This window comes from Salvelinus alpinus, chromosome 1, assembly GCF_045679555.1.
Source record: "Salvelinus alpinus chromosome 1, SLU_Salpinus.1, whole genome shotgun sequence".
In the NCBI taxonomy this organism is placed as follows: Eukaryota; Metazoa; Chordata; class Actinopteri; order Salmoniformes; family Salmonidae; genus Salvelinus; species Salvelinus alpinus.
Genome location: NC_092086.1, coordinates 64,837,284 through 64,852,805, shown reverse-complemented (window position 1 = coordinate 64,852,805; position 15,522 = coordinate 64,837,284). Strand labels below are relative to the sequence as shown.

The 15,522-nt window shown below is 43.7% G+C and overlaps 1 protein-coding gene across 6 annotated transcripts in view; it reads left to right on the top strand.

Annotated features, from left to right (window-relative positions):
- The window catches only part of LOC139583334 (actin-binding LIM protein 3-like), a 106,239-nt gene that overhangs the window by 38,602 nt on the left and 52,115 nt on the right, over positions 1-15,522 (top strand). For all 6 annotated transcript variants that reach the window (XR_011676530.1, XR_011676538.1, XR_011676535.1 and 3 more), the window contains exon 3: positions 7,350-7,533. Coding sequence is in view for 1 of the 6 variants with exons in the window: in XM_071414319.1 (XP_071270420.1) it covers positions 7,350-7,533 (184 nt within the window). In the remaining 5 variants the exon portion in view is untranslated. The remainder of the gene's footprint in view (positions 1-7,349; positions 7,534-15,522) is intronic.

Here is a 15,522-nt window from a genome sequence, read left to right as displayed (position 1 = left end):
CAGTCAGGCATCTTACTAACAAATGGAAGGACGCTTATCACTGTTATAAAGGCAACTCTTACACTCTCAGCTCTCTGGCAGTCCCTTCACCATCTCCCTTCCTGTGCCAAGGTGACACGGAGACTTGGGTTGTGTTCGCCTGGTGATATCTGCAATTCAGATCCTGCGGTATATGCGTCTCAAGGTGCTTGTTCATCTGCTACACTAGACACGTACAGCCCAGCCCAGCCCAGCCCGTGGCTCTCCAGGAGCCGAGGTGGTAGAGCCATAGTGTTGTGCTCATGCCGAAAAGTTCATGAGAGATAAATCATCAGCACTCCCCTTTCTCTGCTGGTGTTGCTCTGTGAACAGCTGTTAGGAAGGTGGCGTACAGTAGGTAGCATCTGGTTGGCTCTGCTGCTGAAGCTCACGGTTGAAATCTCAGGGCCTGAGTTAGTCTGGGTTTGGAACAGGTTAAGAACCTGAGTTAGTCTGGGTTTAGAACAGGCTTAGAACCTGAGTTAGTCTTGGTTTAGAACAGGTTTAGAACCTGAGTTAGTCTTGGTTTAGAACAGGCTTAGAACCTGAGTTAGTCTTGGTTTAGAACAGGTTTAGAACCTGAGTTAGTCTGGGTTTGGAACAGGTTAAGAACCTGAGTTAGTCTGGGTTTAGAACAGGTTAAGAACCTGAGTTAGTCTGGGTTTAGAACAGGCTTAGAACCTGAGTTAGTCTTGGTTTAGAACAGGTTTAGAACCTGAGTTAGTCTGGGTTTAGAACCACTCTGGGAACTCAAATCAAATCAAATGTATTTATATAGCCCTTCTTACATCAGCTGATATCTCAAAGTGCTGTACAGGAACCCAGCCTAAAACCCCAAACAGCAAGCAATGCAGGTGTATAAGCACGGAACTGAGCTCTTACACTACGATTATGCAGCCCATAGTTTAAGGAAGGAACAACTCAACTATATGTGGATATTAGGGCCGACCATACAACTCTATCTGTAGATGAATCCAGTCATCCATTACTGTGCTGTAAATTGAGGGACAAACTAGATTTATGCTGACTCGTTGAAAATCTAGCATTGAATATTCGTAATATTATATATTCGTAATATAGTCAGCGGAATCAATCACCACCTTCCGGAGACACCTGAAACCCCACCTCTTTAAGGAATACCTAAGATAGGATAAAGTAATCCTTCTAACCCCCCCCCCCCCTTAGAGTTAGATGCACTATTGTAAAGTGGTTGTTCCACTGGACATCATAAGGTGAATGCACCAACTTGTAAGTCGCTCTGGATAAGAGCGTCTGCTAAATGACTTAAATGTAATGTAAATGTAATGTAATGATGGTACTGTTCTTCATTTCCCATCCACAATCTCTTTTACTGGTATATTACATTATTTTATCGGCAATATCATTTCCCTTACAAGTACTACCCCAAAAGGTCTCCCTCCCACTTCCACTGTGACCCAGCAGACAGTGCTGACTGGTTTGGTCCCCCACACATTCGTACTGCATCCTGAGTCAAACACACATCAAAGGGATCATCTGACGGGCTCAAAGGCGTCGGGGAGTGGAGGACGGAGGGAGCAGAGGCACGGTCGACACGTTTTGAACGCCAAGGAGAGGCAGGCAAGCGGCACGGTCTCGGTGGGGACTAAATTAGTCGGGGCGGGCGGCGTAGCACTCACGCACCCATTAGCATTTGTTACGCTTGAATGGGGAAAGGTCGTTTCAGTCACGGCCGGGCGGCGACAGGAGAGGAATAATGCAGAGGAGAGATAGAGAGGAGAAGGTATAGTGATACCTTTCTGTGACTGTAGACCTGTACTGAACCCAGCCCTGTCAGAACACCACAGCTCATCTTGAAACCACTCAATTACAGTCTCTGGCTGCTCTTCTAGCCTGAGTGATTTTCATTGTCAACCCCGACATATACTTAGAGCCCTGGATCTCTCTCTCTCGTTCTCTCTCTCTCCCTCTCTCTCTCTCTTTCTCTCTCTCTCTCCTCTTTCCATTCCTTCCCTCCATCCTCTGGGGTATTGTGTTAATCATTCTGGGTGAGTGTTTTCACAATGTCACTAATGAAACTCTATTGATTAGTAGTTTGCTCTGTACCTGCAGGCCTCTAGCATGGTAACACGTTCATGTCTGGAGCTACAGTAGTCAGGAAGCAGCGCCTATACCATAGAAATGACTGCTCCTAGATCAGCATTAGATTCCCCCTGCTCAGCTATCCTTGTTATCTGTTGGTGATGTAATGCCTTAGGAAGAGAGCCATGGCTGTAGAGTACCCGTCTTATGGGCGTTTTATTAACCAATTATGAGCCTGGCCAGCTGCTGAGATAGCCAGTCAGAGTGAGTCAGAGCCATGAGACACATTACATGTGGCACACACAGCTTTAAACAGAGGGAAATGGCGCGTATGGACTCAAACAAACACACCCCTAGCACCCGTATGCTCAAACACACACACGTGCACACACACTCACTCACACACACACACACACACACACACACACACACACACACACACACACACACACACACACACACACACACACACACACACACACACACACACACACACACACACACACACACACACACACACACACACACACACACACAGATTTACTCGTTGTCATTTCAGGGTTGGCCTCTTCAGATGTTTGCTACATGTGTAATCAACCCATAATGTGGCAGTGTTTGCTTTACTCTGTGTGTGTTTGCATACAGATGCCCAATCCACGCAACAGGGGGCCAAGGAGGCCATCTCTTTACTAGACGTAAATCTGCATGATAGCTCTTAGTTAAAATGTTTACCTTGGCATCATTTCTGGTTTCCGCCGGTGCTTTAAGTATCAAACAACCACTTGCCATCCTTTCTGCCTGGGTTCCTCCTCTGATGTGAGCAGTGCTTTGTTGACTGGCCATCTCCTGGCTGTGGAACGGAAGACCAGGCTAGGCGTGGGCTCGGATCCCAGCCCAGGCTAAACAACTCTCTCTCTCTCACTCTCTCAGAGGACGGAAACTGCTCCTTAACTGGCCCGGGCTAGGCGATCTTGCCTGCCTCCTGCCTCTTCCCGCCTCTACCGCCACAAAGAGCTGGCGGAGGAGGAGGAAGCGATAAAGCCTAATTGCGTGCCTTGCGATTACCAGGGGATGGGAGGGGAGGAGAGGAGAGGATGAGGGCATAGAATTTTAATTGTGTCTGTTGGCTGTTGATAAATACATCCCCCCCCCCCCCCCCCCCCCCATCCGATCCTGACTGAACTGGCATCAGACTGTAGGAGTAGCAGTAAGTGTGGCACAACCGGGAGCAGCATGCTGTGGTGTAGTGCTGTGTGGTGTGGTGGCCGCTGATTCCTCATGCACAACACAGCCAGCCTTTATTTATGGCTTAGCTGAATTATTCATTGGGCCAGATAGAGAGGGTAAACTGTGGGGCGCGCAGATGTCACCGCTAGCCTTTCAACATCTTTTTCTCTGGCAGTGAATGGGCTGTGGTAGGCAGTGATTTGTCTGGCTGGCTGGCTGGCTGGCTGGCTGGCTGGCTGGCTGGCTGGCATGGGCTCAGGCTCTGCTGTTGAAAGGCAACATGTGCACCAGGTGGGTCAGTGAGACAAAGAGGAGCAGTGTGTCACAACAGAAGAATAGTGTAGCTAATTGTACTACTGCTGATGCTCTACAGATGATGTAGGATACTGTGTGCCTGTCTTTTCTACTGTCTAGATGTCTTGACTGGGGGGAATAGGTGGTGGTAACAGTGGACCCTCTGATTGTGAATCTCAGTCCTGCAGATTTAGCTCATGCATTGCGATTCTTTAGGTTCAACTGAATCATCTACACGCATATAACTTTTGTTTTCATGGTCGGTGTGCTATATTTGGTGCCTTATTGCTTCATTCAAAGGTCCCCAATGTGGGGAGTAGAAGTGGTACCCATGACACACATGCTACTGATGTATGAAAGTTCAACTGAGCCCAGGGGCGGTGGTTAAATTGCTCTTCCACTACCTCGTCTGCTGCTGTGACACACTCACACAGCGTGGTGCTGTAGCAGAGAAAGGCAGGGTGTCTCCCTGGCTGGCAGCATGTGCAGCTAGGTGCCCCAAGGGGACGTGTGTGTCTTGTCTTTGCTGCAGCGTTCTGTAGCCAGCCGGTGTTATTGGAGACGCAGGGCACAGGATCATGTTTCACTCCTCCCGAGGGGCAGCTGCTAGATAGGATCAGATATTCAAATGCTTTATTCAAATTCTCATGCCGTTCATTACAGCCAGGTGACCCCGTGATACAAGTCAGTATTCGACAACCATCCATGTCTGAGGACGTCGGGAGAGGATTTGGAAACTGGACCACTAGGGGGCGACAGTGAGCGCTGTTACCTTCAAGTAGGTTTTAGTTTGGCTAGGAAGTTGTGGATGGGCATAAGCATCTGCCTCTGATTTCATTGGTTGCAAATTTAAATCCAGCGATAGAAAACAGTTTTTGAGATTTTTCTTTAAAGCCTATCCCAAACCTTAACCCTTACCTTAACCATTTGGAGTTAATGTCTAACCTTAAGATTTCGGAGTTAATGCCTCTGATTCCAAAGGTTGCAAGTTTGACTCCAGCAACAGAAAAATTGTTCTTGAGATTTTTGTTTTAAGCCTATACCAAACCTTAACCGTTACCTTAACCATTCGGAGTTAATATCTAACCTTTAGATTTTCGGAGATAATGCTTAAACTTAACCCTAACCTTAAACACTTTGAAATTTCACTTGAGCAACAACTTCAACATGAGACGTTGGAAAACATGGACGAACGTCTAATTCTGTTGTAAGACTGTGAGAGCTAATTGGTTCCTTCAGCAATAGTTGTGCAAGGCATCATTTACCCGTCATTCTCAATTTGAAATCATGTTGGCTGACAGTCGGCTATCCCTATCTATGCTTAGAGAGATAGTATCTCTGTCTCTTTGTCCCTGTCTCATCATCCTTATTCTCTGTCAGTGGCTGCATCTTTTAGGAGTCAGTAGGAGCCTGATGATTTAGTGGGGCTCTTTCTACACAGGTAGGCTTCTAAACACTTTGGCTCAGGTACTGTCACACTCAGCTCGATCTAAAGCCATTGAGCTAATTGACTGCCTATTTATTTAACGCGAACACTGACGTTTAAGTTACAGCACGAGCCATATCAATGGTCTTTGACAGAGCATTTACTCCACGTCGACATTTGTTAACGTGATTATACAGTATTGCTGTGATAATTATTATTATATTCACTTTTTAAAATCCTCATGGATGGATTATAAAATGTAACTTATTTGGGTTCAGGGGTCATGTGGGCCAGGCTGATATACTACATTGACACACACACATACACACACATGTACCTACAGCCGTGCTAAAATAAAAGCCATTTAGCATACCCTCTTGTGTACAATTGCTTTTCTACAACGGGATTCCAATTAAGTAAAAAAATGTTATTTTGATAAATGTATTCATAGACTACTATTTCATCCCTTCACGAAAATATAGTCCCAACACAAATCTATGGTTGCTAGCCAAGCCGGCTGGTCCTTCATTCGATTGGCTTTGTTGCTATGGGCATGCACTGCTAATGATGCTGACAGTGATAGAGCGGTCCATGGTGCTGAGTTTAGCCAATCAATCATCATGCTTATCAAGCAGAAATACACTATACATCAGTAGCCTACTGCCAGACTATTTTACAGAAAGAGGAATTATTTTAACCATAACATTGACCCGATTTGGTTATTTCAATCATCCACTACTTATTGTAAACGTTAATGTGCACGTTGCCGTTCATTGAGCAGCCTTTGAAGTATCATGCATCTGGTGGGGCCACGTCAGCAGACTGCCGTTTAGCTGGAACTGACGGTTGGTTCTTGGAGTCGGAACCTTTCAGGATGTGGCTCCATCTTTTCCTGCTGTCCAGGGAAGGGGTCCAGTTGCTCTCCGCCCTGGTCATGATCTCTATGACCTCCAGGTCAGCATCAGACAGCTGCCGAATGGTGATGCTTCTGATGGAGTGGTTTGTGTATTTTTGTGTGCCGACCTCCTAGAGAGAGAGAAAGATAAAAAACTTGGAATCAACAAGATTTGAGAAGACTAATATTACATTTACATTACATTTAAGTCATTTAGCAGACGCTCTTATCCAGAGCGACTTACAAATTGGAAAGTTCATACATATTCATCCTGGTCCCCCCGTGGGGAATGAACCCACAACCCTGGCGTTGCAAGCGCCATGCTCTACCAACTGAGCCACACGGGACCAATATAGTGTCTTAGCTCTAATATCAAAATATGTAAGCTACTTATTCTACCAGCTGTCACAGCCTCAAGTCAGAATTCAAACGTAAGTCAGAATCAAACGTAACATTTCAAAGTTGTTCCAAACGTCAAATTTCCAAACGTCAAAAGTGTTTAAGGTTAAGGTCAGGCGTGAACTCCAAATTCTTAATATTAGGCATTAACTCTGAATGGTTAAGGTTTGGGATAGGCTTCAAGCTAAAATATCAAAAACAACTTTCTATAGCTGATTTTGAACTTGCAGCCTTTGCGATCAGAGGCATATGCTTACACCTATCCTCCATCCCCGTACACAACGCCAAGCAAAACCGAAACCTACTTGAAGATAACCGCACGCGCCGTTGCTCCTAGTGGCCGGTTTCCACGTCATCTCCCTACATCCTGAGACGTGGATGGACGTCGAATACTAGCTTGTATCTCGGGTGACCTGGCTGAACCTATTTGCACAACAAACCTTGGATCCCAGTGTGTTAACTCCGACTCGGCTGTACCACACTGTCATCCGCGGAGACCACTCGCTTGGGATGCAGGTAGAAGGCCGGAGCGTTTGCAACCATGTCAGGTTCGACGTGTCTCGCTCCGATGGATCTTTAAGGTTCTTAGTGTGTTCGTTAAACTACAATTCAGATAGCACAGAGAAAACAAGAGGCCCATTTAAGTGTCATATGCCTACCCGTGCTAAATAGGTTTTTCAGAATGGCTTAGAACACGTCTCAAACAATCACAATGCTTGTTTTGACCAACCCATTGTAGAACAAGTTCTTTACCAGGCACTGTCGTGTACAATTGCTTTTTAACTGCATGAGGAACACTGCTTGTCCAAACATGTTGTGTGTTCATGCTATTTGCATTGGAGGCTATTAGCCAAGTTTACTCTGTACTGTTGGGAATTTGTGCTTCGTGTTTACCAGGCTTTTGATTACCGATTAAATGTGCATTTTGCTCTTCCTTTTTCCTCTATTGTGTATATACAGCCTGATCGGTCTTTTAACCATTTTTTTTCTTTGCTAACATCTCATTTCTGTGTCTCTGTGTGTCTCCAGTGTGTGGCTGTGACCTGGCTCGTTCAGGCTTCTTCCAGAAGGGAGGAGAGTACATCTGTACAGAGGACTACCAGCGCCTCTACGGCACCAAGTGTGACAGCTGTGGAGACTTCATCACAGGGGAGGTGGTCTCGGCGCTGGGGCGTACCTACCACCCCAAGTGTTTTGTCTGCAGCATGTGCAGGTAGGTACTGTGGGGAAACACACACACATACACACACACATATATTCAGCAAAAAAAGAAACGTCCTCTCACTGTCAACTGCGTTTATTTTCAGAAAACTTAAAACTTCTTCTTAATAGGGGGCGCTATTTTCACTTTGGAAAAAAATAGTGCCCAAATTAAACGGCCTCGTACTCTGTTCTAGATCATATGATATGCATATTATTATTACTATTGGATAGAAAACACTCTGAAGTTTCTAAAACGGTTTGAATTATATCTGTGAGTAAAACAGAACTCATTTGGCAGGCAAACTTCCAAACAGGAAGTGAAAATTCTGAAATGGGTCTCTGTGAAAGGCTTCGCCTATTCAATTGCCTTGTATTTATGGATATGTATGCACTTCATACGCCTTCCACTAGATGTCAACAGGCAGTAGAACGTTGAATGAGGTGTCTAGCCTGATGTGGGACCGAATGAGAGCTTTTGGAGTGGCAGGTCAGCCATATTGGCAGTATTTTGCTGTGCACCTGGGTGCACCATATCGTTGTCTGCAATGCCTTAGGTAGACACGAAGAAATGCTCCGTCTGGGACTTTATTGGATACATACGAGAAAAACATCCTAAAGATGGATTATCAACTGAGTTTGACCAGTTTATTTGACTTTTATTATGACTTTTTGAATTTTTCGTTCCATGCGTCAAACTTTCATGGACACGTGAGCTCCACAATGCTAGCCAAAGTTGCTATTTCGACAGAAGAAATGGACATTCTAAAACAAAACAACGATTTATTGTGGAACAAGGATTCCTGGCACTGCATTCTGATGAAAGTTCATCAAAGGTAAGAATGGCTGAGCGCTGTCTCAGATTATTGTATGCTGTGCTTTTTACTAAAGTTATTTTTTTAAATCTAACACCGCGGTTGCATTAAGAACCAGTGTATCTTTAATTATATGTCCATCATGTATTTTTCAGCAAAGTTTATGATGAGTTTTTCTGTTAGATTACGTGACTCTCCAAAATTTCTCCGGACAATTTGGATCATTTTTGCGCCATGTTCACAATGTAAAACCAGGATTTGTAGCTATAAATATGCACATTTTCGAACAAAACATAAATGTATTGTATAACATGATGTTATAAGACTGTCATCTGATGAAGTTGTTCAAAGGTTAGTGATTAATTGTATCTCTATTTGTGGGTTTTGTGAAAGATATCCTTGCGGTGAAAAAATGGCGTTGTGTTTTGGGTTATTGTGGTGAGCTAACATAAATATATGTTGTGTTTTCGCTGTAAAACATTTTAAAAATTGAACATGTTGGCTGGATTCAGAAGATGTTTATCTTTAATTATGTGTACAACATGTATTTTTCATAAATGTTTTATGATGAGTATTTCTGTATTTCACGTTGCTCTCTGTAATTATTCCGGCTGTTTTGGAGCCATTTATGATCATGGCGCCAATGTAAAACCAGGATTTGTAGCTATAAATATGCACATTTTCGAACAAAACAAATGTATTGTATAACATGATGTTATAAGACTGTCATCTGATGAAGTTGTTCAAAGGTTATTGATTATTTTTATCTCTATTTGTGGGTTTTGTGAAAGCTATCTTTGCTGTGAAAAAATTGCTGTGTTTTTTTGGATATGGTGGTGAGCTAACATAAATATATGTTGTGTTTTCGCTGTAAAACATTTTAAAAATCGGACATGTTGGCTGGATTCACAAGATGTTTATCTTTCATTTGCTGTATTGGACTTGTGATTTCATGATATTTATATGCTATTATTTACTTGTGGCGCTATGCTAGGCTATGCTAGTCAGTGGATGGATGGATCCCGGATCCGGGAGGGTGATTCGGTAGAGGTTTTAACATGTGTAAATATTTGTATGAACATAACAAGCTTCAACAACTGAGACATAAACTGAACAAGTTCCACAGACATGTGACTAACAGAAATTGAATAATGTATCCCTGAGCAAAGGGGGGGTCAAAATCAAAAGTAACAGTCAGTATCTGGTGTGGCCACCAGCTGCATTAAGTACTGCAGTGCATCTCTTCCTCACGGACTGCACCAGATTTGCCAGTTCTTGCTGTGAGATGTTACCCCACTCTTCCACCAAGGCACTTGCAAGTTTCCAGACATTTCTGGGGAAAATGGCCCTTGCAATCACCCTCCGATCCAACAGGTCCCAGACGCGCTCAATGGGATTGAGATCCGGGCTCTTCGCTGGCCATGGCAGAACACTGACATTCCTGTCTTGCAGGAAATCACACACAGAACGAGCAGTATGGCTGGTGGTATTGTCATGCTGGAGGGTCATGTCAGGATGAGCCTGCAGGAAGGAGGAGGATGTCTTCCCTGTAACGCACAGCGTTGAGATTGCCTGAAATGACAACAAGCTCAGTCAAATGATGCTGTGACACACCACCCCAGACCTTGACGGACCATCCACCTCCAAATCGATCCCGCTCCAGAGTACAGGCCTCGGTGTAACGCTCATTCCTTCGACGATAAACGCGAATCTGACCATCACCCCTGGTGAGACAAAACCGCGACTCATCAGTGAAGAGCACTTTTTGCCAGTCCTGTCTGATCCAGCGATGGTGGGTTTGTGCCCATAAGCGACGTTGTTTGCCGGTGATGTCTGGTGAGGACCTGCCTTACAACAGGCCTGCAAGCCCTCAGTCCAGCCTCTCTCAGCCTATTGCGGACAGTCTGAGCACTGATGGTGGGATTGTGCGTTCCTGGTGTAACTCGGGCAGTTGTTGTTGCCATCCTGTACCTGTCCCGCAGGTGTAATGTTCGGATGTACCGATCCTGTGCAGGTGTTGTTACACGTGGTCTGCCACTGCGAGGACGATCAGCTGTCCGTCCTGTCTCCCTGTATCACTGTCTTAGTCTTCTCACAGTACGGACATTGCAATTTATTGCCCTGACCACATCTGCAGTCCTCATGCCTCATTGCAGCATGCCTAAGCCATGTTCACGCAGGGAACTGGGACCCTGGGCATCTTTCTTTTGGTGTTTTTCAGAGTCAGTAGAAAGGCCTCTTTAGTGTCCTAAGTTTTCATAACTGTGACCTTTATTGCCTACCGTCTGTAAGCTGTTAGTGTCTTAAAACTTCTTGTCACTACAGGGGGTGCTGTTTCAACTTCGACATTTAGCGTTCCCAAATTAAACTGCCTCGTACTCAATTCTTGCTCGTACAATATGCATATTATTATTACTATTGGATAGAAAACAATCTCTAGTTTCTAAAACCGTTTGAATTATGTCTGTGGGTGAACCAGAACTCTTTCTGCAGCGAAATTCATGACAGGAACTGCGAAGGTCTGAAAACTAGGCTCTGTTCTCAGATCAGTTTAAAGCTCTGTATGTATCCTATGGGTCGACATGAACTGCACCCGCCTTCCCCTGGATGTCAGTAACCAATGAGAATTGGAATGGAGTTTCTACGTAGCTCTCAGACCTTATAAAAGGCCATGACATGCAGTGTCCGCTCTTTTCGACTTTCGTCAAGACGCAGAGGAGGACATCAGGATGGCATGCTCAAACGCTCTCGTTTTAGGCCCTATATATATCCGTCTGTGATTTAATTCGATATAGGTGTTAGAAACATCATAACGAAGTTATTTTAAACCGAGTTATATCAGTTTATGCGAGTATATTGCTATTTTCGGTATTTCCTTAGTATTGCGCTTTGACGATTTGGGCATGTCTGTGCGACATAGCTATTGTTAGCTGCTAATTCCAAAGTTGAAGAGGACGTTTTACAACCGTGCAACGATTCTTTTGGACAAAGGACAACTTGCCCAAGATTCTGATGGAAGGTCGTCCAAAAGTAAGAGCTATTTATGATGTTATTCCGTATTTATGTGGAAAAATGTAAAAGTGTTTGGCCGCTATTATTGCGGCACTGGTCTGGCTGTAACGCACACTGTATGTCTAGTAACGTTAATTTTAAAAATCTAACACAGCGATTGCATTAAGAACTAATTTATCTTTCATTTGCTGTCCAACTTGTATTTTTTTGTCAAGTTTATGAATAGTTTTCGATTAGAATAGGTGCTTCTCCAAGATGGCGCCGGACAGATTGCTCTAAGTTTTGGCCACTATTCTCATTGTATAACCACGATTTGTGCCGCTAAATATGCACATTTTCGAACAAACTCTATATGCATTGTGTAATATGATGTTATAGGACTGTCATCTGAAGAATTCTGAGAAGGTTAGTGAAAAAATTAATATCTTTTGGTGGCTTATACTTATCGCTATGTTTTTGCTTGAATCAATGCTGTTGTGATGTTTGCTATTGTGGTAAGCTAATATAACGTTATATTGTGTTTTCGCTGTAAAACACTTAGAAAATCTGAAATATTGTCTGGATTCACAAGATCTGTGTCTTTCAATTGCTGTACGCTGTGTATTTTTAAGAAATGTTTTATGATGAGTAATTAGGTAATACACGTTGCTCTCTGTAGTTATTCTAGTCGCTTCGGTGAGAGTTGTGATGGTGGCTGCAATGGTAAACTATGATTTATACCTGAAATATGCAAATTTTTCTAACAAAACATATGCTATACAATAAATATGTTATCAGACTGTCATCTGATGAAGTTTTTTCTTGGTTAGTGGCTATTTATATCTTTATTTGGTCGAATTAGTGATGGCTACCTATGCAGGGAAAAATGATGGAGAAAAAAAAAGTTGTGTCTTTTGCTATGGTGGTTAGCTAATAGAAATACATATTTTGTCTTCCCTGTAAAACATTTAAAAAATCGGAAATGATGGCTGGATTCACAAGATCTGTATCTTTCATTTGGTGTCTTGGACTTGTGATTTCATGAACATTTTATTATATGATATCCCTGTGGCTTTAGGCTAGGCTATGCTAGTCAGCTCTTTTGATGGGGGGATCCCGGATCCGGGTTTGTGACTCGTTAGAGGGTAATTAACAACCGTTCCACAGGTACATGTTCATTAATTGTTTATGGTTCATTGAACAAGCATGGGAAACAGTGTTTAAACCCTTTACAATGAAGATCTGTGAAGTTATTTGGATTTTTACAAATTATCTTTGAAAGACAGGGTCCTGAAAAAGGTCAGTTTCTTTTTTTTGCTGAGTTTATGTACAGTATATCCACCACATTGATCATTGCATCGGAGGCCAACTTTGTGCTGGATCATGTTTGATTAAATTATTGAGTTTACCATGGAGACAACGAGTGGAGGAAAGTAGTGAGTCATTTGTTTTATTGGGGATGCTGGCATTTATTCAGTGCTGAATAAAATTGATAAAGAAGAGAAATCAGCATAATCAGAAAACAAAGATATTATCAGATGTTTCATCAGATCTTCCAAGACAGGGAACAGTTCAGTGAGAAGGGACGTTGTCTTGAGAGGAGAGAAAGGGACATGCAGCCTCTTGTTTCTGCTTGTCATGCTGGGAGTCTAAGACCTCAGGGGTATTACAATGTCAAAAGCCCTCTCTCTTATTGTGTGGTTCACTGTCACTGTTTCAGAAACTTTAGAGGCTTTTTGACGACTTTGTGGTTTCTTCTATATTGGTCTGCTGGTTGAGATGACTCGGGATATATAGTAGCAGGAGGATGTTAGTGAGGCCAGACACACTGCAGCAGCATGGGCCAGAGAGAGAGAGGCCTTACAGGCATACGGTAGTAGAAATATGTGCACAGTGTGTACAGTCGTGGCCAAAAGTTATGAGAATGACACAAATATTAATTTCCACAAAGTTTGCTGCTTCAGTGTCTTTAGATATTTTTGTCAGATGTTACTATGGAATACTGAAGTATAATTACAAGCATTTCATAAGTGTCAAAGGCTTTTATTGACAATTACATGAAGTTGATGCAAAAAGTCAGAGTTTGCAGTCTCAATGGGATTAAGGTCTGGGGAGTTTCCTGGCCATGGACCCAAAATATCGATGTTTTGTTCCCCGAGCCACTTAGTTATCACTTTTGCCTTATGGCAAGGTGCTCCATCATGCTTGAAAAGGCATTGTTCGTCACCAAACTGTTCCTGGATGGTTGGGAGAAGTTGCTGTCTGAGAATGTGTTGGTACCATTCTTTATTCATGGCTTTGTTCTTAGGCACAATTGTGAGTGAGCCCACTCCCTTGGCTGAGAAGCAACCCCACACATGAATGGTCTCAGGATGCTTTACTGTTGGCATGACACAGGACTGATGGTAGCGCTCACCTTGTCTTCTCCGGACAAGCTTTTTTCTGGATGCCCCAAACAATCGGAAAGAGGATTCATCAGAGAAAATTACTTTACCCCAGTCCTCAGCAGTCCAATCCCTGTACCGTTTGCAGAATATCATTCTGTCCTTTATGTTTTTCCTGGAGAGAAGTGGCTTCTTTGCTGCCCTTCATGGCACCAGGCCATCCTTCAAAAGTCTTCACCTCACTGTGCTTGCAGATGCACTCACACCTGCCTGCTGCCATTCCTGGGCAAGCTCTGTACTGGTAGTGCCCCAATCCCACAGCTGAATCAACTTTAGGAGACGGTCCTGGCGCTTGCTGGACTTTCTTGGGCGCCCTGAAGCCTTCTTCACAACAATTGAACCGCTCTCCTTGAAGTTCTTGATGATCCGATAAATGATTGATTTAGGTGCAATCTTACTGGCAGCAATATCCTTGCCTGTGAAGCCCTTTTTGTGCAAAGCAATGATGATGGCACATGTTTTCTTGTAGGTATCTCTGGTTGACAGAGGAAGAACAATGATTCCAAGCACCACCCTCCTTTTGAAGCTTTCAGTCTGTTATTCGAACTCAATCAGCATGACAGAGTGATCTCCAGCCTTGTCCTCGTCAACACTCACACCTGGGTTAACGAGAGAATCACTGACATGATGTCAGCTGGTCCTTTTGTGGCAGGGCTGTTTTTTGGGGGATTCAGTTCATTTGCATGGCAAAGAGGGACTTTGCAATTAATTGCAATTCATCTGATCCTTCTTCATAACATTCTGGAGTATATGCAAATTGCCATCATACAAACTGAGGCAGCAGACTTTGTGAAAATGTATATTTGTGTCATTCTCAAAACTTTTAGCCACGACTGTACAACACAAATGAACACATACAAGCGAAGCCACATGCACCACCCTCACACATACATACCCTACAGCAACAAGTTGACCTACTACCCCTGCTCCGCTGACATTTTCTATCATTTCTTGAAGGGAATTTTGACCTGAATTGTGCCCTCTAAGCCATTTTATTCATTTTTATTTGATTTATTATGTTATTTGTTTTGTTATTGTTCAAACACCCACACTCTCAACTGTCGTGTCTCTCTGTGTTCTAGACTTTCTGTGTGGTGTGCCAAGGCAGACCTGCGTCTGGTTGGTTGGTGTAGGTGACATGCTGTGTTGTACTATGGAATGCCCAGGTGGTCTGGGCAGGCAGGGGGTCACGCACGGTGGCAGGTGGCCGTAGCAGGTGGCAACTGGGCTGGGGTGGATTTAGAGTCTAACCCACAGTAACCTCCCCACCTAGGGCCCTGATAGGCTGAGAGCACTACTGCTTACATAGCTGTGCGTGTATGTCCCATGGTGCACAGATGTGTATGTTAATGAATGTGTTTTGCACTGTTTGCAATCTGTAGTTCAATGCTATTACATGCTGACCTGACACACTGTATGGTGTTATGAGATGTAATTTGGGCAGGTGCTTGACAGTGATATGCAAGGTGATAGGGAATATACCACCGTCAGTTGGCTAGTGAAACAGTACATGATATTGAATGATGTTACTGAGTAGTCCATGTTTAAAGGACATGAATCTTTTCCGAAAATTGCCCTAATAGCGCTGCCTGCCCTGCTAGAGATGCTGACTCGTAGCTTTCGGTAGCGGCAGCAGAGCTGGCATCCCCTCATGCAGTCAGCAGTCACCACACGTAAAACACTCATCATCAGCCACAGATCATCCCCACTTCTCCCAAACCTCACTATGTAGGCGGTAGGATGCGTTGTTTG